Source organism: Perognathus longimembris, chromosome 1 (assembly GCF_023159225.1).
Source record: "Perognathus longimembris pacificus isolate PPM17 chromosome 1, ASM2315922v1, whole genome shotgun sequence".
Lineage (NCBI taxonomy): Eukaryota > Metazoa > Chordata > Mammalia > Rodentia > Heteromyidae > Perognathus > Perognathus longimembris.
In genome coordinates, this window is record NC_063161.1 from 45,424,511 (window position 1) to 45,447,927 (window position 23,417).

Sequence of the window (23,417 nt, forward strand, 5' to 3'; positions counted from 1 at the left end):
AACAAAAACAAACAAAAAAGATTCTTTTATCTCCAATCAACCAGCACAAAGCTAGAAGTGGAGCTATAGCTCAAGAGATAGAACTCTAGCCATGAGTGAAAAAGCTAAGGGACAGTGCCTAGACCCTCAGTTAAAGCCCCAGCACTGGCACCAAACAAGCAAGCAAACAAATAAATAAGGAAAAGCCAGACACCAGTAGTTCATACCTGTAATCCTACATACTCAGGAAGCTGAGACCTGAGGATCTCAGTTCAAGGCCAGCCCAAGCAGTAAAGTCCGTGAGACCCTTATCTTCAATTAACTGCCAGAAAACCAGAAGTGGTGCTATGGCTAGCCTTGGGTAGAAAAGCTTAGGGACAGCGTCTAGGCCCTGAGTTCAAGTTCCATGACTGACCAAAAAAAAAAAAAGCTCAGGGGTCCTGGGAATGTGGGTTAGTGGTAGAGTTCTTGCCTAGCATGCATGAAGCCCTGGGTTCCCTTCTTCAGTACTGTTACCGGGTTTGAGGGGAAGGGGTCCTGTCCCTCCAAGAGTCCACCACTCAGAGACAGTCTCAAGCAAAAAGATGGATTTATTGGGGAAGCAAAAAGCAAATTGGGGCTGGGAATATGGCCTAGTGGCAAGAGTGCTTGCCTCCTACACATGAAGCTCTTGGTTCGATTCCCCAGCACCACATATATGGAAAACGGCCAGAAGGGGCGCTGTGGCTCAGGTGGTAGAGTGCTAGCCTTGAGCGGGAAGAAGCCAGGGACGGTGCTCAGGCCCTGAGTCCAAGCCCAGGACTGGCAAAAAAAAAAAAAAAAAAGCAAATTGACCAGCCAGGGATGCAGCACAGACTCAGGAGCTGAAACTGCGATAGTAAAAAGCTGGCTGACCGGCCAGGGGGACAGTGCAGACTCAGGCGCTGACACTGTCACCCCGAGCAGTCCTCAAATTGGGGATTATAAAGGTAAAAGCATAGCACAGATGTAGGGGGTTGATGCAGGGAGTAGAGCAAGCAACAAACAAGCCATTTACAGAAGCAGAATTTGGGGTCAGGTTGACCTAATCTCCCCCCAACATTTCCCACCATGTTTCCCTAATCAAGGTGGAGTCAGCTCTGCTCTCTACAACAAGTACCACATAAACAGAAGTGCTGCTGTGGCTCAAGTGGTAGAGCACTAGTCTTCAGCAAAAGAAGCTCAAGGGACAGCGTCCAGGCCCTGAGTTTATAGCCCTAGGAGTGGCAAAAAATAAAATAAAAAAGCTCAGGGACAGTGCCAAAGCCCTGAATTCAAGCGCCAGAACTAGCAAAAACAACAAATACAAAAAGAAAAAATAAAATGAAGCCAGGCACCAGTGGCTCACGCCTGTAATCCTAGCTACTCAGAAGGCTGACGTCTGAGGATTTCTGTTCAAAACCAGGCCAGGCAGGAAAGTCTGTGAGACTCTTATCTCATTAACCACCAGAAAAACAAAAGCGGTGTTGTAGCTCAAGTGGTAGCATGCTAGCATTGAGCTGAAGAGCCCAGGCCCAAAGTTTAAGCCCCAGAACTGCGCCCCCCCGCCGAAAAAAAAGTGCTCTCTTTAGTCTTTTGTTCAAACTCACCTGCATTATCTTTTCCCACTCTTTTTAATTTTTTTAAATGGGCCATCTTTTTTTTTTAACTTATTTATTGTCAGAGTGATGTACAGAGAGGTTACAGTTTCATACATTGGGCCTTGGTTACATTCTTGCTTGTACTGTTTGTTACCTCCTCTCTCATTCCCCCCCTCGCCCTCCCCCTTTCCCTCTCCCCCCATGAATTGTTCAGTTGGTTTACACCAAATGGTTTTGCATCTTTTTAAATCTTTTTAGTTGTTGCCACACTTTAAAAGTGAACAATCTAATTTGTATTGTCCTGAGAGCTCTCAGTTCATCTGGTTCAGCTGACCTTTTCTAGGATACCACAGTGGATGGCTAGTCAGTAGCTTGTCTGCTCTAACAACAGGTGCTCATCCTTGATCCTGTGAGCTTTCGAGCTGGATGCACATTGGGGTGGTTTGAGACATTGTGTACTCATTTGTTCAGATCTTTGGGAGCCCAGAGAAGAAGGGATATGGCATAGTTGCTACCCTTTGGGTCCTCGTTCTCCTGAATCTGTCCTCTGCATCACCACCATGTAAATTCAGATTCATTATGTCTCTCCTGCCTAGAAGAAGTTCTCTCTCCAGTCTCCTCCATGTTTACATAGTGGTTCTAAAAGGGAACAGTTACCACATCATAAGTCTTTCAGGGATTTCTCATATCCTCTGGACGAAGTCCAGATGCCTTACAGAAGTCTTTTCATGACCTGGTCTTTGCTTGCCTCCAACTTTGTTGTCTGTCTTGATACTCTCTCCCTACTGAATCCTCAGGTCAGCCATATTTTTACTTACTTGCTTGTTTCCCAAACCCATTGAGGCTTAATGCTCTAATACCCCAGTCTTCCAACACCTAGTTAACTCTTCTTGCTATCCTCTAGGACTCATTTCTAATGATACTTCATCCTGGAAAACTTCTCAAAACTGCCCTCCTTTCCTAGCCCTGCCACTTGAATCATGCCCAGAGCCCTCCAGCTTTAAAATAAGGCCACACTAACTTTTTCCACAGTGACCTTAAGTGACAATCTTCTACCACAGTTCCTGGCCTCAGAATTAGGTTTCTAGAGTCACAGAGTTAGCTTTATTTTTTTCCCTAAAATGATGATCATATACTACTTTTTTTTTTTTTTTTTTTGCCTGTCTTAGGGCTTGAATTCTGGGCCTGAGCACTGTCCCTGAGTTTCTTTTCTCAAGGCTAGAGTTCTACCACTTGAGCCACAGCACCACTTCTGGCTTTTTCTGAGTAGTTTATTTGAGATGAGAATCTCATGGACTTTCCTGCCTGGGCTGGCTTCGAACTGTGATCCTCAGAACTCAGTGTCCTGAGTAGCTAGGATTACAGGCATGAGCCACTGGTGCCCAACTACATAGTACCTTCGTAATAATTATTAGTTGGATAAATGAATGTGTCTTGGCAATGAGTTCATGTTACTACATATCAATAGGCTTTCCTTCAACTGCCCTCTTTTTTTTCTCTGTTGTTTTTTCCTTCTAGGACCTGGGTTTCAGTGATGAGACATGGGGTATGATGTAACACGTTTCCAGGGGGATGTTGATGAAGACCTTATCTGCCCTATTTGCAGTGGAGTCTTGGAGGAGCCAGTCCAGGTGAGTTGGTCTGATGGCAGATTTGGTGGGACAACAGAAGGCAGTAGAACTAACAGAAAATATTCATGAGGAATACAGCCAAAGTGCCAGTGGCTCCCATGTATAATCTTAGCTATTCAGGAGGCTGAGACCTAGAAATCACAGTTTGAAATCAGCCTGCCTGGGCAGAAAACACCAAGAGAGTCCGTCTCCATTTTTTCAGTGAAAAGCTGGGCTAGAGGTGTGGTTCAAGTGTTAGAACATTAACTATGAGCAAGAAACTTAAGCAAGGGATAAGCCCTGAGTTCAAGTCCCAGTACTGGCAAAAATGAACTAAAGAAAATATTCATGAGGAATGGAATGCTGGGGGAAGTTTCTGTTTTCTGCTTCTCCTTCCTGTCCTGAAGAGAGCTTTGGGAAAGGGCAACAGCAGTGGCTACATGGGGTAAAGGAGCCTTTAGAATCCATCTAGAAGGAAGATATCTCAGATCCCCTGGTTTAGATTTGTTGTGAGGTAATTCCTGAGATTTCCTGTTATAAAATGGTCAGTTACTTATTTCTGCTGATAGTGGCTTGGTAGCCATCTTTTCTCTTACCCAAACTCTGACTAAGGTCCGTCTTGTCCTTCTGAATGCTCTGGATAAGTTCTTTCTGCATTTTGATGATAGAGTGAGTGGATCAGGTATCCAGCAATCTCCCTGAAGATCTCTTTTACCTGACTACAGTCTAATAGATAGTAAGTGGAGAACTGTATTTACTGATTCATTCTCTTCTTGAAATCTTTTGGAAAGACCAGGTTTTCATGCAGCCAGGCTTGCTTTATTTTGATATGAATGCTGCCAGTGTCAATAGGTCATTTCTAGTAAGTGCTCTGTTACTTAAGTTGTGCCCCCAGCCCAGTCACTAGGTCATTTCTCTGCAGGCCTTGCTATCCAAAGTCAGCTGTGTTTTCCTGGGGGCAAGTTTGAGGAGAAGCTCAGGATTATCAGGCAAGTAGTGAATAAAATACTTTTTTTTTTCTTCTTGTGCCAGTCCTTAATCTTAATCTTAGGGCCTAGGCACTGTCCTTTAGCAAGGCTGGTGCTCTAGACTTGAACCATCACTTTACTTCTGGCTTTTTGGTGGTTAACTGGATATGAGAGTCTCATTGCAAGCTGCAATCCTCAGATCTCAGCCTCCTGAATAGCTAAGATTACAATTATGAACACCACCAGCTCTCAGCCTAGATGAATCCTTAGCAGTTGCATTCATGGGTCTTCATCCTTATTCTGTAAATACCAATTTGTTTCTAACACTTATGGTCAACTGGACATAGTCCCATTTCCAAACCAGGAGACTAGTCAAGATGGTTACATTCCATGCATACGTAATTCCCAGGGCTCCTCATTAATCTGTTGGTGGTGGTGGTAGTCCTGTGGCTTGAACTCGGAGCTGGGTGCTTTCCCTGAGCTCTTTGCTCAAGGCTAGCACTCTACCACTTGAGCTACAGCACTTCTTCCAGTTTTCTAGTGGTTAATTGGATGTGAGAGTCTCACACTTTCCTGCCTGTGCTGTCTTCAAACTGTGAGCCTTAGATCTCTGCCTCCTGAGTAGCTAGGATTACAGGCATGAACCACTGGCACCCAACTTCCTCTTGAATCTTTGAATTTATTCTTTCCAGTTCCTAACCAGCCAAAGGAGTACAAATGTTTAGCTAAATCAATTTTAGACTGTATTCCAGTGGTAACTGGTCCTGGACCCTTTTTTAGGCCTTTGCAGTCTACCATTAAAGGCATATTAGTACTTGCAAAACCATTTGGTGTAAACCAACTGAACAACTCATGGGAGGAGAGGGAAAAGAGGAGGGGGGAGGGGGAATGAGGAAAGAGGTAACAAACAGTAAAAGAAATGTACCCAAGGCCTAATGTATGAAACTGTAACCTCTCTGTACATCACTTTGACAATAAATAAAAATAAATAAAGAAAATTAAAAATAAAGGCATATTAGATGGGTGTGGAGCAAGTTATCCTGGTTTTTTCAAGAGGTCACGGGGTGTGTCAGGTTTCTTCTCATCCTGGCAAGGCCTGGTTTGTTTTCTGGATTTGTCACTTGAGGCAAGTCACTTGAAAGGTGAATAGCAATTGGTCATAGCCTGAGTTGGAAGCCACTTACCTACTTCCAAAGTTCTCTGAAGTTTACCTTCTGAAGAGCATGGTAAATTACCTTTTCTTTTCTTTCTTTTTTTGCTGGTCCTAGGGCTTAAACTCTGGGCCTGGGCTCTGTCTCTGGGCTTGGGCTCTGTCCCTGAGCTCCTTTTGCTCAAGACTAGTGCTCTACCACTTGAGCCACAGTGCCAATTTTGCCTTTTTCTTTGGTTAATTGGAGATAAGAATCTCACAGACTTTCCTGCCCAGGCTAGCTTCAAACCATGATCCTCAGATCTCATCCTCCTGGATGATAGACATGAGCCACCGGCTCCCAGCTAGATGGCCTTTCTGGTACCAGGCACATTTCCAAGGATTCATCAGTGCTAGGAATTTGAATTTCCTTGTGCCTTGTTTGTTCCTTGAATCCAGGTTCTTGAGTGTGTATTCTAAGTTACTGTGAGAACTCTCATTTCCATCCTTGTCCCTGTCTACCTTGTTCCCCCATGGATAACTATTTATTAGTTTATTTAGTATCCCTGCAATGATTTCTGGGCAGCTGAAAGCAAGTATAAGTAGAGGCGGGTCTGAAAGTCTGGTCTTTTTTTGGGGGGGAGGGGTCTCAGTTTTGGGCAATGAACAAAGTACCTGGACGCTGTCCCTGAACTTCTTTTGCTCAAGGCTAGCATTCTACCACTTGATCCAAAGCTGTATTTCTGGCTTTTTGGTAATTTATTGGAGATAAGAGTCTCATGGATGTTCCTGTGTGGACTGGCTTTGAATCATGATCCTCAGATCTCAGCTTCCTAAGTAGCTAAGATTACAGGTATAAGCCACTGGTGCCCAGCTCAGACACTTTTCTTATACACAAAAGGTAACATCTCCTGTGTATTTCTGAAACACTCCTTAGATAGAAAAGTTATTAAAAGGTGACAGTTGTTCTTAGGAAGCTGAGATTTGAGGATTGAGGAGTTTTTTGTTGTTGTTGTTGTTTTTTGCCAGTCCTGGGCCTTGGACTCAGGGCCTGAGCACTGTCCCTGGCTTCCTTTTGCTCAAGGCTAGCACTCTGCCACTTGAGCCACAGTGTCACTTCTGGCCGTTTTCCATATATGTGGTACTGGGGAATTGAACCCAGGGCTTCATGTATATGAGGCAAGCTCTCTTGCCACTAGGCCATATTCCCAGCCCCATTGAGGATTGAGGTTTAAAGCAAGCGATACTCTTTATCCCCAGTTAATCAACAGAAAGCTTGAAGTAGATAGTAGCTCAAGTGGTAGACTACCAGCCTTGAGCAAGAAAGCTAACAAGAGACTGAGGCCCTGAGTTCAAGCTCCAGTACTAGTGTACTAGTGTGTGTGTGACACACACATACACACATACACACACGGTGACAATTGAGCCGTGTTCTGAATAAGAGACCTTTAAGGGGCCTTCATGTAAAAATCTATAGAGTAAGAAGGTGGGAATGTGACTCAAGTAATAGAGTGTTTAGCAAGCACAAGTCTAGTGCTCAACTACTTTGAGCCACAGCTCCACTTCCAGCATTTTTGGTGCTTAATTGGAGATAAGAGTCTCATGGCCTTTCCGGCCTGGGCTGGCTTTGAACTGTGGTCTTCAAATCTCAGCCTCCTGAGTAGCTAGGATTATAGGCATGAAACCACTGGCACCCTGTTGGGCTTTTCCAATTTCATTTTGTTTTTTTCCTTTATGTTTTATTTTGTTTTTGCCAGTCCTGGGGCTTTAACTCAGGGCCTGAGCACTGTCCCTGGCTTCTTTTTTTTTTTTGCTCAAGGCTAGCACTCTACCACTTGAGCCACAGTACCACTTTCGGCTTTTTCTCTATATGTGGTGCTTCATGTATACGAGGTGGGCACTTTTACCACTAGGCCATATTCCTAGCCCCTGTTTATTGCCCTGTTTATTCCTTTATGTTTTCTGAGATACAGGGTCTTACCTTACTGTGTAGGACAGGCTGACCTAGAACTCACAATGTAACCTAGAACATGCAGTCTGCTCTTGAACAAGGTAGTCTTTTTTGCCTTGGCCTCCCAAGTGCTAGAATTATAGCCATGTACCACCATGCCCAGCTCTGTTTTATTTTCTTATTATTTATTTATTTATTTATTTTTGCCCAGTCCTGGGGCTTGGACTCAGGGCCTGAGCACTGTCCCTGGCTTCTTTTTGCTCAAGGCTAGCACTCTGCCACTTGAGCCACAGCGCCACTTCTGGCCGTTTTCTATATATGTGGTGCTGGGGAATCGAACCCAGGGCTTCGTGTATATGAGGCATGAGCTCTTGCCACTAGGCCATATTCCCAGCCCTGTTTTATTTTCTTATTTCAACTTATGTCTGCCCCTCTCCTCTCTACATCAAATTTGGCCTCTTCATGATCATCTGCTATGGTGACCTAGCCTAGAAAGGTTTGGCAGTTCTTGTGCAATCCAGTTGGCAATTAATAATAATTGGCTGCCTTGCATCATCTCTCCCATTGTTCTGGAATGTTATTTATACCTCTTATTACTTGTTTGTCTTGTCTTACAACCCATGTGTATTCTGGAACACAGGAAACATATCTTAAACTTGACTCCAAAATTCTATGACCACAGGGATCTCTGGTCCTAGAAGCTGCTCAGAGGCTTGACTGGCTTTGTCATTGTCAAATCCAGGTAGGTAACTCCTGCTAATTCTCTTGTGTCCCTTACACCCTGCTCTCCCCACTAGGCACCTCACTGTGAGCATGCTTTCTGCAATGCCTGCATCACCCAGTGGTTCTCTCAGCAGCAGACGTGTCCGGTAGACCGTAGTGTTGTGACAGTTGCCCACTTGCGCCCAGTACCTCGGATCATGCGGAACATGCTATCAAAGCTGCAGATTGCCTGTGACAACGCTGTGTTTGGCTGCAGTGCCATTGTCCGGCTCGACAACCTCATGTCTCACCTCAGCGACTGTGAGCACAACCCGAAGCGGCCTGTGACCTGTGAACAGGGCTGTGGGTGAGATTCCTTCCCTTCGGTTCCACATGGATAAGGGCTATTCCATTTATACTCCTGCCTCTGGATACACTGCTCACAGCTGAGGCGGTCTCCTGTGCATGTAAGCAAGGAGCATTCCTCGCCTTCTTGACTCCTTCCCTTGAGATCTTTTTTAGGCCAGTCCTGGGGCTTGGACTCAGGGCCTGAGCACTGTCCCTGGCTTCTTTTTGCTCAAGGCTAGCACTCTACCTCTTGAGCCACAGCACCACTTCTGGGTTTTTCTGTTTATGTGGTGCTGAGGAATCAAACCCAGGGCTTCGTGCATGTTAGGCAAGCACTCTACCACTAAGCCACATTCCCAGTGCTTCCCCCCCCCCACCCCCCGCCTTTTTTTTCTTTTTTTTTATGGTTACGGGGGTTTGAACTCAAGAGTCTTGTAGTTGCTCAGCTTAACTTGCTTGATTGGTAATCTACCATTTGAGTCATTACCCCCCTGCTCCACCCCCCACCCCCCCCCCCGCTGGTACTATGGCTAGAATGCAGGATGTCACACTCTTATACAGCTTTTTTGCTCTTGACTGACGTGCTACCATGTGAGCTATGCTTCCAGTTCAGCATATTGCTGGTTAAATGGAGATGCATTCTTTCAGACTTTTCTGCTGGGCTGGCCTCAAACTACGGGGATCTCACTTTCTTGCTACTTTTCAATCATGATCTTTTTGCTCTTGCTTTAATAAAAGAAAGAGGACAACAATTCAGCAATCGGATTCATTTTATTCTTTCCTTTCAATACAGTACTACTTTCTCTTTGTCAGGCTTACTGCTCTAATTTCCAACCTTCTCATGTTTCCTCTTGCCCTATTTTTTCCTTTCTGTGAGATACGAAGTATTTGATTAAATGCTGATAGCTGGGACAGTGAATCTAGGACTTCTGAGAATAAGTCCACTAGCCAAATCTGTACAAGGAAAAGAGAGCAGTGTGGCCAATGAGCAATAAATAAAGCCCTGTCTTTCTTGTCCTGGTTTGTGTTTTCCCTGCTCCTTGTGTGCAGTTGTTACAGGACAGGACACACAGCAATCTACCTCTCTGTTTAGAAGGGCCATCCTAAGAATAGGGCTGGCTTTTAAAAGGCATGATTGGTCAACCTGAGAAAGACAAAACTGACAGACACAGGAAAAAAGCCTGCAATTATTGAAGTTCCTTTGGTTATTGTGGTTGTTTTGGTGCTGGTCCTGGGATTGAACTCAAGACCTAGGCACTGTCCTTGGGGTTTTTTGCTCAAGGCTAGTGTTCTACCTTTGAGTCACAGCTGTATTTCTGGCTTCTGATAGTTAATTAGAGATAAGAATCTCATGGACTTTCCTGCTTGGGCAGGCTTTGAACCAGGATTCTCAGAGCTCAACCTCCTAAGTAGCTAGGATTATAGGTGTGAATCACCAGTGTCTAGCAACACTGAGTTTTGTTTGTTTTGTCAGTCCTGCAGCCTGAACTCAGAACACTAACTCTGAGTTTCTTTTGCTCAAGGCTAGCATTCTACCACTTGAGTCACAGCACCACTTCCAGTTTTTTCTGAGTAATTTATTGGAGATTAGAGTCTCATGGACTTTGTTGCCTGGGCTGGCTTCAAACTGCAATCCTCAGATCTCAGCCTCCTGAGTAATAGCTAGGAGTACAGTCCTGAGCCACTGGTGCCTGACTTATGCTGATTTTTTTTGGGGGGGGGCAGTTGTGAGGCTTGAACTCAGGGCTTGAGCACTGTCCCTGGCTTCTTTTTGCTCAAGGCTAGCACTCTGCCACTTGAGCCACAGCGCCACTTCTGGACGTTTTCTATATACGTGGCGCTGAGGAATCGAACCCAGGGCTTCATGTATACCAGGCAAGCACTCTTGCCACTAGGCCATACCAGCCCCTTACGCTGAGTTTTTGTTTTGTTTTGTTTTTTGGCCAGTCCTGGGGCTTGGAATCAGGGCCTGAGCACTGTCCCTGGCTTCTTTTTGCTCAAGGCTAGCACTCTGCCACTTGAGCCACAGCGCCACTTCTGGACGTTTTCTATATACGTGGCGCTGAGGAATCGAACCCAGGGCTTCATGTATACCAGGCAAGCACTCTTGCCACTAGGCCATATCCCCAGCTCCTTACGCTGAGTTTTGAAGCATGAAAGTTCGGAGAAAGCTGTCAGCAAAGGGGCCAGGAGGATGCTTGGAAAAAGGAGTAAATACAGGAGGGCCTGAAATGAATACTAGAAATTTGGAGTTGTAGAAAAGCCCAGGTGGCAGTTTTCTGTCACAGAGTAAGCTATTAGCTCACATGTCCCATTGAATGAGCCTGTTCTCCTCTCTCCCCACCCTTGACTGCAGCCTGGAGATGCCCAAAGATGAGCTTCCAAACCACAATTGCATTAAGCACCTGCGCTCTGTGGTACAGCAGCAGCAGACGCGTATTGCAGAGCTGGAGAAGACGTCAGCTGAACATAAACACCAGCTGGCAGAGCAGGTAAGGCCCTTAGAACATGGGGGGAGCACATGTCCATCATATGCAAACAACTGTCAAATACTACTGTGAACACATACTCCTGTGTTGTGTTTATAAGCCTAGATAAGCAGATTGTTCTGCCTGTGGCTTAATAATCAGATTAGAAGTTTTTTACTTCATTTCATCTCATTCATCTAACATTTATCAAGTGCCTTCTCTGTGAAAGCCCTTTGCATAGGGAAAACAAAATAGCTGGAAATGGGACATCCTATCTTTTTTGTCCCAGTCCTGGGACTTGAAATCAGGGGCCTGTGCACCATCCCTGAGCTTTGGCTCAAGGCTAACACTGTACCAGTTAAACCACTTCTGGCTCTTTGGTAATTAATAGGTGATAAGACTCTCACACAGCCTGCATGGTGGCTAACACTTGTAATCAATCCTAGCTACTCAGGAGGCTGAGATCTGAGGATCACAGTTCAAAGCTAGCCAGGCAAAGAAAGTCTGTGAGGCTCTTATCCAATTAAATCACAGAAAAAGTAGTGTTAGACTTGAGCAAAAGGAGGTCAGGGACAGCTCAGGCCCAGAGTTCAAGCCTCAGGACTGGCCAAAAAAAACTAAAAAAGATTCTCACAGACTTTCCTGCCTGGGCTAGCTTCAAACAGCAATCCTCAGATCTTAGCTTCCTGAGTAGCTAGGATTACAGGTGTGAGCCATTGGTGTAGCTGCCCTCATTCTCTTTTATCTGCTATTTGCCTTAACCATCACCACTGGTTCTCTTTTTCTCCAACAGAAGCGAGATATCCAGCTACTAAAGGCATACATGCGTGCAATCCGCAGTGTGAACCCCAACCTTCAGAACCTGGAGGAGACAATTGAATACAACGAGATCCTTGAGTGAGTGTCACTCAGGATGTGGAGTCACTTACTCCATGTCCTGCCACCAAAGCCTAAAAGGAGGAAGAACAGGGCTGGGGATATGGCCTAGTGGCAAGAGCGCTTGCCTCGTATACTTGAAGCCCTGGGTTCGATTCCCCAGCACCACATATACAGAAAATGGCCAGAAGTGGTGCTGTGACTCAAGTGGCAGAGTGCTAGCCTTGAGCAAAAAGAAGTCAGGGACAGTGCTCAGGCCCTGAGTCCAAGGCCCAGGACTGGCAAAAAAAAAAAAAAAAAAAAAAAAAAAAGGGAGGAAGAGCAGGGAGTGGCAGAAGAGGGCTCGACTAAGAGTTGGCAGTAAAATAGCTAGGCTGAGCCCACTGTTTCTTACATGTTGGGGGGCAAAGTTTAGGAACAGAGAAGAGAATAACCCTCAGCTCCAGTACAAGATCTCTTATGTATTTGGGAGGATAGAAGATGAGGCCTGCCCAAGATCATGGTTTGTCCAGAATTAGGTGAGTATGACCAAATATAAAGCCCTGTATTAAAGGGTGTGGAGTGTGAGGAGGGCCAAAAGGAAATAGAAGATATCATTCCTATCCTTAGGTAGCTTGCAGCCTCCAGAGAAGAGGAGGCACAGTGCATATCCAGGAAAGTGATCTAAAATGCTGCAAATTCAAACAAAGTAAACAAGCAAAATCTAAGATTCCTTTCAGTTCTGGAGTCCTATTCAGTTCATAGACTAAACTGTAAGTGTGAAATGATGTATATAGGGCAAATAGTGCTGAGTGGGACACAGAATAAGAGAATCGTTGCTTGATTTCAATAAACATCTGTGAGTACTTCTTACAGGCCAAGCACTGGATGTGCTAAGCATTGGGGTTTCAAAGAAAAGTAGCAGGGATGCAATGTAGGCTCACAGAGTTTAATCTGCTGCATAATGTTGTGGTTTGGATGGGACCAACTGGGAAAGATTGGGGGTTTCTGAGCTGATGCTGGAAGTAAAGATGGAATAATAGAGACAAGCTGACTGCAAAGTGGGTAGTCATTCCTCTTAGGAAAAAAGCCCAAACAGAGTGAGGGGATGAGCTGGAATGATCATGCCCATCCCTCCACACAGGTGGGTGAACTCCCTGCAGCCAGCCCGAGTGACAAGGTGGGGAGGGATGATCTCCACGCCAGATGCGGTGCTCCAGGCCGTCATCAAGCGCTCCCTGGTGGAAAGCGGCTGCCCTGCCTCTATTGTCAACGAGCTGATTGAAAATGCCCACGAACGCAGCTGGCCCCAGGGCCTGGCTACACTAGAGACAAGACAGATGAACCGGCGATACTACGAGAACTACGTGGCCAAGCGCATTCCTGGCAAGCAGGCCGTGGTTGTGATGGCCTGTGAGAACCAGCATATGGGTGATGACATGGTGCAGGAGCCGGGACTTGTCATGATATTTGCGCATGGTGTGGAGGAGATCTAGGAGACCTCGATCAGCTGTCAGGAAGAGATGGAAGTCAGAAAAACTTGCATCACTCCAGCAACTGGGCCCTGAATCCTTCCCACTATCTTTAATGCCATGGCGGGCACTGGAGCCACACATTCCCCTGTCCTTCTGACACAGAAGGGCCCTGGGGCACTTAGATCAGTCTTTTGGGAGGGAAACTCAGATTCCTGCCTTTTGCCATATTTCTTCCCCTAAAATGTCTGTCAATGTACAGTTGTGGTGGGAAAGGCCCCTCATGGTATTTCCTGCCAAAGGTCCCTGGTTCTAGATATTTCCAGAAAGCACAAGACATTTGGTTTCCCTAGAGGATCAAGGTGGAGTGAGGAGTCTTAATTGTCCCTCTCCTCCAAAACCAGGGAATCAGAGCGGGCAGACCTGTTGGCTCTAAGCAGCTTTTAGAGGGAAGCTCTGAGGAGCAGACTTCCTGAAGAAATTGTAAGGGTGGAACCAAAATCCTAGAAGTCAGTAGTGAGGCCAGGAGTTGGCCATCACTGGTAACCCTTAGGGGACAGTTGGACTTGTGTGCCAAACACGTCCCTGGAAGGCCCACCTTAAAGGTGCAGGCTCCTGCTGGGTCTGCAGGTATGCAGGTTGGATTGCTGAACATTTCCAGATGAGCTCTTTTTTTCCTATATGTTTTCATAATTAGGGAATGACAGGGTTGGGGGTAGGGGCTAGACTATTGGGGTTCATATGTTCAGCGAAGTTGCTGCTCTATGGCTTTTGCTGAAGTAGGGTAGGCACGGCCTCTTGTGGCATGTCCATAATAGTTCATACACTCCTCTCTGTGATTATAGTGAGTTATTTTGATGATTTCCTTTGGCTGTTTGTTTATACTTCACAAATCCTGTCTGTTTCCCACTTTTTTTTTTTTAAGAATGGCCTGGTTATGGCTACCTTACTCTCTAGCCCAGCCATGTTGTTGGCAATTTAATTTATTTACCTTTTTTTTTAAAGAAAGAAAAAAATTCAAACTTTTCTTTTGCTGTTCCTCTTGTGGGGACTCTGGATAGGGTGGACAGGGTGGGATCGGTGTTAGAATTTTTCTTTTCAGCACAACCTTTGGCTTTAATATAGGAAGAGCCAAGGGAGTCCTTGGCTGAACTTAATGGTATCTGCTGTATCTCTTGTCACCCCATCTAAGAAGTGCTTCCTCTGCCCCTGTGTTGGATGTGACAGTCTAGCAGCAATGCCTGTGGCCCCTTGAAGAAATGTGCTCTGGGCTCTATTAGGGTCTCATTATAAAACCCTGGGTTTCGAGTATTCATTTGGAAGGCAACTCTCTCCCATCTTCCCCTGGAACCATATAGCTGAGTTCTAAGTTTCAATAGGCAAATGGATAGAAATTCCATGTGTCTTTCAAAACAGGCTATGCTGTGTCATGCATGTCGACTGAGGGACTTCCTTCCATTTTAGCTGCCGAGGCATTCCTCACTCCCTGTGGCAACTGGCAGAGTGTGGGGGTGGGGGGTGGGTAGTTAATGTCATTGAAATGCCCTATAGGGAGTCGGGTTGGAGAGAGATGGGAGGGCTCCTCCCACCAATGAACAGCTGCTTCTCTTTGGAGTTAGCTCATTGCAGGCCAGTTTGCTGTCGGTCTGGGTGGTAGGTCTGCTGGGGCTGGGGTGGAGGGGCGTGGGGAGTAGTCATATGTTCCAGCTCTAGGCCACGGTGCTCAGGAATTAGAAAACGCTGCTATACTTACTCTGGTTACTACATTTCTCCCGCCCCCCCCCCCCCCGCCCCTGCCCACCTCGCCAAGGCGGGCACTCCTGTTCCCACCCATGGACAGAGCCTGGAACCTCAGTTCAGGCTTCCCAGCCCTTTGCACTAGTGTCTGCAGGTTGCTGGTTGTGTTGTGTGTGCTGTTCTGTGGTGTTGACTGCACTAATAAACCTTTCACTCAACTCTTAACTTTTTAATTCACCAGCACTCCCTCCCCCTGTGAACATTTCTCCTCTGCTTAGGCCTCCCTCCCCGCTTGGTATGGACCGGACCTCTGCTCTGTGAGGATGCGTGCTTGGGAGCTGTGTGTGCCGCCCCCTGTGCTTCTCCTTGTGTGCCCTCCTGCTCCTGGAGCAACCTAAGCTCTCTCCACTCCCCTGAATTGTGTTCTTTCCAGGCTGTGCTTTCACCCTCATTTCCATGTCTTGGGGTGCTGGCCTTGGAGGAAAGTTCCTACCAGAGACACTGCTCTGGGATTCCATTGCAGGCTGAGAGGCCTCCATCTCCCACAGGCTCCGCACCAAGAAAATCAGTGTGGGGAAGGGAACCTCAAACAATTAGGTCTGCTGGCAGCAAACCTTGACAAAGATTTTGTTCTTTTTTCTGATGCCAGTCCTTAGGCTTGATCTCAGGGTCTGAATACTCTGCCTGACTGAGCCTTGTTGCTCAAAGCTAGTGCCCTACCACTTGAGCCACAGTTCCTTTTTTTTTTTTTTTTTGCCAGTCTTGGGGCTTGAACTCAGGGCCCGAGTGCTGTCCCTGGCTTCTTTTTGCTCAAGGCTAGCACTCTACCACTTGAGCCATAGTGCCACTTTCAGCTTTTTCTGTATATGTGGTACTGAGGAATCAAACCCGGGGTTCCATGCATGCTAGGCAAGCACTCTACATCTAGACCACATTCCCAGCCCCTACTTCCAAATTTTTGATGGTAGATTGGAGTTCAAAGTTTCATGGACTTTCCTGCTTGGGCTGGCTTTGAACCATGATCCTCAGATCTGTCTTCTGAGTAGCTAGGATTACAGGCGTGCACCCCCAGCACCCAGCTGATAAAGCTTACTAAACATTTACTGTCACCACCTTCCTGTCATAAGAAGGAATCCCCTCCTCCCCAAAATACATATATTTAAGGTTGTTGAACTTTTTGGGAGGAGAGCAAGCAGAGGGTGGGGGGAATGTGAGGAGACTGAGAGCTGAGGATCAAAATTTAAAGCCAGCCTGGGCAAAAAAAAAAAAAAACATCCACAAGGCTCTTACCTGCAACTAACCAGCAAAGAGCCAGAAGTAGAGCTATGGCTCAAGTTGTAGAGTGTCAGCCTTGAGTAGAAAAAACAACTAAGGGACAGAGTCCAGGCTCTGAGTTCAAACCCCAGTTCTTTCACCAGTTCTGGATGTGTGGCTCAGTGGTAGAGTACCAGCCTAGCAAACTTGAGGCCTGACTTTGAACTCCAGTACTATTCAAAAAATTATTTTGAGAACTGAACCTGCAGCTCAGTCTTTTTTTTTTTTTTTTGGCCAGTCCTGGGCCTTGGACTCAGGGCCTGAGCACTGTCCCTGGCTTCTTTTTGCTCAAGGCTAACACTCTGCCACTTGAACCACAGTGCCACTTCTGGCCATTTTCTATATGTGTGGTGCTGGGGAATTGAACCCAGGGCTTCATGTATACAAAGCAAGCACTCTTGCCACTAGGCCATATTCCCAGCCCTACGACTCAGTCTTAAATGTCTTGAATGGTGCCATATATTCTTTTTAGGATGGATGTGAAAGCTTGGAACATAATCATGGAATGTCTACCTTATCAATAAACATACTTACTAGACTGGGTACTCCAGGCCAAATGGCATCTACCATGGCAGAGAATTTATTTTTCAGGGTCAGTGAGTACATAATTAAAAGGCATAGGGCTGGGGATATGGCCTAGTGGTAAAGTGCTCGCCTCATATACATGAAGCCCTGGGTTCAGTTCCCCAGCACCACATGTACAGAAAATGGCCAGAAGTGGCGTTGTGGCTTAAGTGACAGAATGCTAGCCTTGAGTAAAAGGAAGCCAGGGACAGTGCTCAGGCCTTGAGTCAAAGCCCCAGCACTGGCAAAAAAAAAAAAAAAAAAGGCTTAGTAAATGTGATAAAAGATGGAGGAAGATAAAGCCAAAGTCACTGATTCTGATGAGAATTAAGGAAGTTTTTCAGAAGTGTTATTTCTAGAGCTCAGGTCTACACTCAGCTTTCAAGTCCCTAGCAGCTTTTTTTTTTTTTTTTTTAAGTATTGAAACATAGCCATGTCCTTTGGTTCACATTCTATCTAACTTCCTTTTGTTTTCTTTGTAATTCATGGGGCTTGAACTCAGGGCCTGAGTATTGTCCCTAAGCTTTTCACTCAAGGTTAGTGTTCTCCCACTTGAGCCACAGCACCACTTCCAGTTTTCTTTCTTTTTTTTTTTTTTTTTTTTTTTTTGGCCAGTCCTGGGGCTTGGACTCAGGGCCTGAGCACTGTCCCTGGCTTCTTTTTGCTCAAGGCTAGCACTGCCACTTGAGCCACAGCGCCACTTCTGGCCATTTTCTGTATATGTGGTGCTGGGGAATCGAACCCAGGGCCTCATGTATATGAGGCAGGCACTCTTGCCACTAGGCCATATCCCCAGCCCCCACTTCCAGTTTTCTTGGTGGTTAACTGGAGATAAGAGTCTCACAGACTTTGCTGCCCAGGCTGGCTTCCAATCCTCAGATCTCAGCCTCCAGAGTAGCTAGGATTACAGATGTGAGCTTGACTACTTTTTTTTTTTTTAATCCTCTCATACTGGGGATAGAAGCTAAGGACTTTTTTTTTCTCCAGTCCCGGGACTTTGTTTGCTCAAGGTTAGCTCAAGGTAAGCACTCTTGCCACTAGGCCATATCCCCAGCCCTAGAAGCTAAGGTCTTGTAAATATCAGACAAGTACTTCTACCAAGGAGCTACATCTGCAGCTCTGGCTGCTGCTTTTACATTACAGCTGTAGAGTTGTTGCCATATACCATAAATGTTTAATCATTTACAGAAAAGGGTTGCCAAAACATTCAAAACTTAAAGTTAGGAGAGCTAAAGTTAGCAGAAATAGGATTAGTGGTTTTAGTTTTTCTATTTTTACTTCACATGTATGCTTTTGTACATTGTCAAAATAACCAACAAACCATGTCTAACCACATTTCCCCAGTTGTGACAAGAAAAAAACCCTTAAGCTAATTTTTTCTAAGGCCAGATCCAATCAGGAGATCTATTACATGAGATTACTGTTAACTCTCCCTACCCCTGAATTCCTAGAATTAGTTCTATGTTATTGAAAAGAGCGGGTTAGTTGTCCAGGGAAAGTACATTCCTAGAGACAAGTGGGTAGCTGGTAGTGCTGTTCTACCATGAAAAAGGACCAGGAACCTTGAGTCAGCTGCCAGAGGCAATTCTAGCTACTCCAGAGGCTGAGATTTGAGGATCATGGTTCAAAGCCAGCCTCTGCAGGAAAGTCCCTGAGACACATCTCCAATTAACCACCAGACAATCAGAAGGGGCGCTGTGGTTCAAAGTGGTAGAGCATTAACCTTGAGCAAGAGCTTAGGGATAGTGCCCATCCCTGAGTTCAAGTCATAACCACCTGAAAAAAGTAATGACCTTTCCTGCCTGGGCTGACGTTGAACCATGACTCATATCTGAGCTTCCCGAGTAGCTTGGATTATAGGAATGAGCCACTAGAATCTGGCTCGAGGCAAGATTTTAAATGACTACTTCCAACTCATTCTATTAATGATGAAATGAAAGCAAGAAGTTAGTGTAAATACTAGCTTTCTAATAATTTGTGAAAGGAGTACAATGAAATATGACAAAAAAAGAACAAGAGACATTTGGGAAGAATAGTTTATAAATCTAAACAGATGATGTTTGCTCAACCAACACTGATATTGTCCATTTGCTAAATATGGTGTCAAGCATTTCCGATGTGTAATTGATCAATAAAACTTGAAGGGAATTTGCAATTTGGTAGGGTGACATACTTGAACAGAACAGTATGTTGTTGGTAGTTAAATACTTAGTACACTGGGCAACAAGCAAGAAAAGGGCCAAGTCACCTACTTTGTGCAATGTGGGATTTGTGCTCAGGAATCACAAGAGCCGAGTTCTGTTCAGATGCTGGCAGTGGGAAGAGGGCAATGGCCAGATTGTACATTTACTGCATGTCAGGCACTAACTACTCAACGCTAACTTAATCATCTCAACAACTTTAATAATGAGGCATTTTTGCTGCATGCCTGTAATCCCAGCTACTATAGACTGATGCAGAAGAGTCATGGGTTTGAGACCATTCTGAGCCACATCACCAAAGGGATTGTTTCAGCTGCATTTTTTCTCTGAGGAAACTAATGCAGAAGACAAAATTCACCCAGTTGATGATCAGAAGTGGTATTTAGACCCAGAAAGTCCTTCCAGAGCTCCTAAACACTGCACATGTTAAACAATGAGGAAGTAGCCCAAAATGAGCCAAAGCCTGAAGTTTTCAGCATGTGTAGAGGAGAACACAGGAATTGCCTCAATAGGGAGGATGATCAGGTTTTGGGAGGAGGGGTATAAAGTAATGACTTCTTTTGGACAACATTGGTTGGAAGATGTGCTTAAACCAAAAAAAAAGAAACCAGATGGATTCAAGCTCCCAGCACTTGGGAGAATGAGACTGGAGGATCTGAAGTTTGAGGGCAGCCTGGGGCTAGAGAATGAGACCTTGTCTCAAAATATCTGCCCCACGTTGATCAAGAAATTCTTGGGGCTAGGAATATGGCCTAGTGGCAACAGTGGTTGTCTCGTATACATGAAGCCCTGAGTTCGATTCCCAAGCACCACATATATAGAAAACAGCCACAAGTGGCACTGTGGTTCAAGTGGCAGAGTGCTAGTTTTGAGCAAAAAGAAGCCAGGGACAGTGCTCAGGCCCTGAGTCCAAGGCCCAGGACTGGGGAAAAAAAAAAAATTTCTTGAAATAAATGCCAGATACTAGAGAAGAGAAAGAATGTGGCAAGTAGAACTTAGGAGGATGACAGAAATAATTTAGAACAAAATGGAAAGATGCATGATTAAGGTCTTGAAATAAATTATTTAAATGTAGCTTATAAGCTAGCTGTGATAGAATTCAGAAATATGACAACATCCTTACAATTGTAGGTAAAGGTCTTTGGAATCCAAGTCCTCTAATGATACACTTTGCCCCTTAAAATAGGGATTCTCAGATCTCAGATCTCAGCTGCCTGAATAGCTAGGATGATAATGTTAGTCCCAGCTAATAGTTTCTAAACAAAATGGGTCTGTAATCCTAGCTAGCTACTCAGGAGGATCAGAAGTTCAAAGGTAGCTCAGGCAGGAAAGTCTGAGCCTTTTTTTTTTTTGCCAGTCCTGGCCCTTGGACTCAGGGCCTGAGCACTGTCCCTGGCTTTTTTTTTTTTTTGCTCAAAGCTAGTACTCTGCCACTTGAGCCACAGCACCACTTCTGGCTGTTTTCTGTATATGTGGTGCTGGGGAATTGAACCTAGAGCTTCACGTATACAAGGCAAGTACTCTTGCCACTAGGCCATATTCCCAGCCCAGTCTGAGAGACTTATCTCACTAAATTACCCAAAAAAAGCCAGAACTGGAACTGTGGTTCAAGTGGTAGAACAAAAAGAATCTCAGGGGTAGTGCCCAGGCCCTGAATTTAAGCTCCAGGACCAGCACAAAATAAAACCAAACAGGAACAAAAAACAGTTTTAGGGCTGGGAATATGGCCTAGTGGCAAGAGTGCTTGTCTCCTATACATGAAGCTCTGGGTTCGATTCCCCAGCACCACATATATAGAAAAAGGCCAGAAGTGGTGTTGTGGCTCAAGTGGCAGAGTGCTAGCCTTGAGCAAAAAGAAGCCAGGGACAGTGCTCAGGCCCTGAGTCCAAGCCCCAGGATTGGAAAAAAAAAAAAAAAAAAGGCAAGCATTGGGCTCTCAAAGGGAGATGACCAGATTGTTTACATAGAAAATGCCTTACTGGGAAGAATTAAGGGTTAAAAAGAAATAGCACCATTGGCACCCAGCTTATGGATGGTCACTTTATTTTTTGAAACAGGGTTTTCTTATGTAACCCTGGTTGGCCCTGAATTGACTATTGCCACCATGCTTATCTAAAGATTTGAAAGCACCCATGGTATACAAAGGTTGGAAATTTTGGCATCTACAAATTTACTAGGGAAGCATGAAAAGGATGATTGAGTACCAGAGGACCATGCTTGCTTCTCTCCTCTGAATAGATCTTCCATTTTGTAAGCCACAGGATTCCTTTTTCCATTTCTAACATGGTTCTCGGTTGCCCTCTGCTGGTCAGCTATGCTCTCAGCTCTCCAGATAGTAGATCCAGAAGCATGCAAAGAATGGGATTTGGCCAGAGGAATACCCAGCATATTAGATCCTACTACTTCAGTACACGTTTCATATCTGTCTAGACTGCCTTGTAGAGGAGATGCAAAGAATACACAGTTTAAGAATGAAGAATTAGTTGTGTGCTGGCCTGCAAACTGGATTATCCCTTTATTTCTTCATTTAGTCATGTCTTTAAAAAGCACAATATGATTTTCCTATAGGGAAATATATTCCAAGCTCCCTGAATGTAATTTACACATAGCTTCATGACATGCTTTCTTCACTAAATGTTTCTAGGCAAAAACAAAAAGAATGAAGAATTAAAACATTTAACAACTGTAAAACAAACAAAGCCACATACCTATGTATAAAAGTTTAAAAAAAAACTTGATGCACTGATAGCTGTAACCCTAGCTTCCCAGGAGGCTGAGCTCCAAGGATTGTAGTTCAAAGCCAGCAGGGCAGGAAAGTCCATAAGACTCATCCCCAGTGAGCCATCAGAAAGCCAGAGTAGAACTAAGTCTCAAACATTAGAGCTCTAGCCTTAAGTGGAAAAAAAAAAAAAAGACAGCACCTAGGCTTCCTCCTTCCCTCTTCCCTCCCTCCCTCCCTCTTCCCTTCCTTTTTCCCTCCTTCTTTCCCCCTCATTTAATTTGTGGTGCTGAGGACTGAACTCAGAGCTTCCCTAGAACCCATGTTTAAGTGAGCACTGAGGAGATGAGAATGAAGACACAGCAGTGTAAACAAGGCCAAAATAAGGCGCTAGGAAATGAAAAGAATGCCAGTAGATGGGATGTGAAAGTGGCCTAGTGATGAGAGGGAGGGGTCAGCTCATGCACCCCAGCCATGGCAGCCGCAGTGTGGGTGCCTAATGCCAGGCCACATGCTAACTCTCGCAGTCATCACAAGGATGTTCCTGCGCAACCAAAAACTTGCCCTAACCCTTGAGAAACATTTGGGTTTGGTTGTTTTGTTTTGTGCCACTATCAGGTCTTGAACTCAGGCCTTCAGGTATTCTCACACAGCTTTTTTTTTTTTTTTTAAGTGTGCTGGTATTGGGGCTTGAACTCAGAGCCTGGTGTACTGTTTCTGAGCCTTTTGGCTCCATTGGTGTTCTACCACTTGAGCCATAGTGCTACTTCTGGCTTTTTGTGGTTGATTGGAGCTAAGAGTCTCATGGACTTTTCTGCCAGGGCTGGCTTTGAACTGCAATCCTCAGATTTCAGCCTCCTAAGTAGCTAGGATTACAGGTGTGAGCCACCAGTGCCTGGCTGAAATTTTCTTTTTGTGAGATAATAAGGGAGTCTATGCATGCGATTCAATGAATGGGGGTGGTAGACTGATAGGTTCCAGCTGGAATGTATATGGTGGTATAGAAGGAAGGACCATAGCCATAACGCGAGGTACTAAGAGGCCATGAAAACCATGACTAAGTTTGACAAAAGTGATCAGCCTAAGGAATGTCCTCACAAGAGGATTTGAGAATGATGCTGAAAAGCACAGCTGGAGCAAGGGCAAGGTGAGTATTTACAAGGAATAAATAGAGGAAGCTCTGTGAATTACCTTTGACCTCCCCCTGTTCTAAGGGATTCTTGGAGAAGATGCAGCTATGCAAGAAGTAAAATAACAGCTGAGTGTCAGTGGCTCATGCGTTTAATCCTAGCTACTTAGGAGGCTGAGACCTGAGGACTGCAATTAGAAGCTAGCTCAGACAGAAAAGTCTATGAGACTTATCTACAATTAACCAGCAAAAAGCCAGAAGCTATGGCTCAAGTGGCAGAGTGTTCGCTCTGAGCAAAACAGCTCAGGAACAGTGCCCAGGCCCTGAGTTCAAGCCCCAGGACCAGCAAAAAAATTAAACATATGGGCTGGGGATGTGGCTTAGTGGTAGAGTGTTTGCCTAGTACGCATGAAGCCCTGGATTCCATTCCTCAGTACCACATAAACAGAAAAAGCTGGAAGTAGCCCTGTGGCTCAAGTGGTAGAGTGCTAGCCTTGGGCAAAAGGAAGCTCAGGGACAGTGCCCAGGCCCTGAGTTCAAGCCCTAGGACTGGCAATAACAACCACAACAACAAAAAACAGCCATATCTCTGTATCTACCTACCTACCTACCTATCTATCTTTAATAAGTAGCCTACATTAAGAACAGGGTAGGGGCTGGGAACATGGCCTAG

General features: G+C 45.2%; 1 protein-coding gene and 1 non-coding gene across 6 annotated transcripts in view; both read left to right on the forward strand.

Moving 5' to 3' along the window:
- Positions 1 to 15,035, forward strand: part of Rnf41 (ring finger protein 41) — a 30,750-nt gene extending 15,715 nt beyond the window's left edge. For 4 of the 5 annotated variants that reach the window (XM_048361867.1, XM_048361875.1, XM_048361857.1 and 1 more), the window contains 5 exons: positions 3,096 to 3,208; positions 8,033 to 8,304; positions 10,642 to 10,777; positions 11,547 to 11,650; positions 12,753 to 15,035. In XM_048361867.1, coding sequence (XP_048217824.1) covers positions 3,119 to 3,208; positions 8,033 to 8,304; positions 10,642 to 10,777; positions 11,547 to 11,650; positions 12,753 to 13,104 — 954 coding nt within the window. In that variant the 5' untranslated portion in view covers positions 3,096 to 3,118 and the 3' untranslated portion in view covers positions 13,105 to 15,035. Of the gene's footprint in view, positions 1 to 1,865; positions 1,969 to 3,095; positions 3,209 to 8,032; positions 8,305 to 10,641; positions 10,778 to 11,546; positions 11,651 to 12,752 lie in introns of those variants that run through there. The other variant, XM_048361891.1, reaches the window with a different exon arrangement.
- On the forward strand, positions 9,298 to 9,429 carry LOC125341688. Its single transcript, XR_007209051.1, has one exon. It is a non-coding gene; the product is annotated as a small Cajal body-specific RNA 11 (non-coding RNA).
- Positions 15,036 to 23,417: the final 8,382 nt, after the last annotated feature.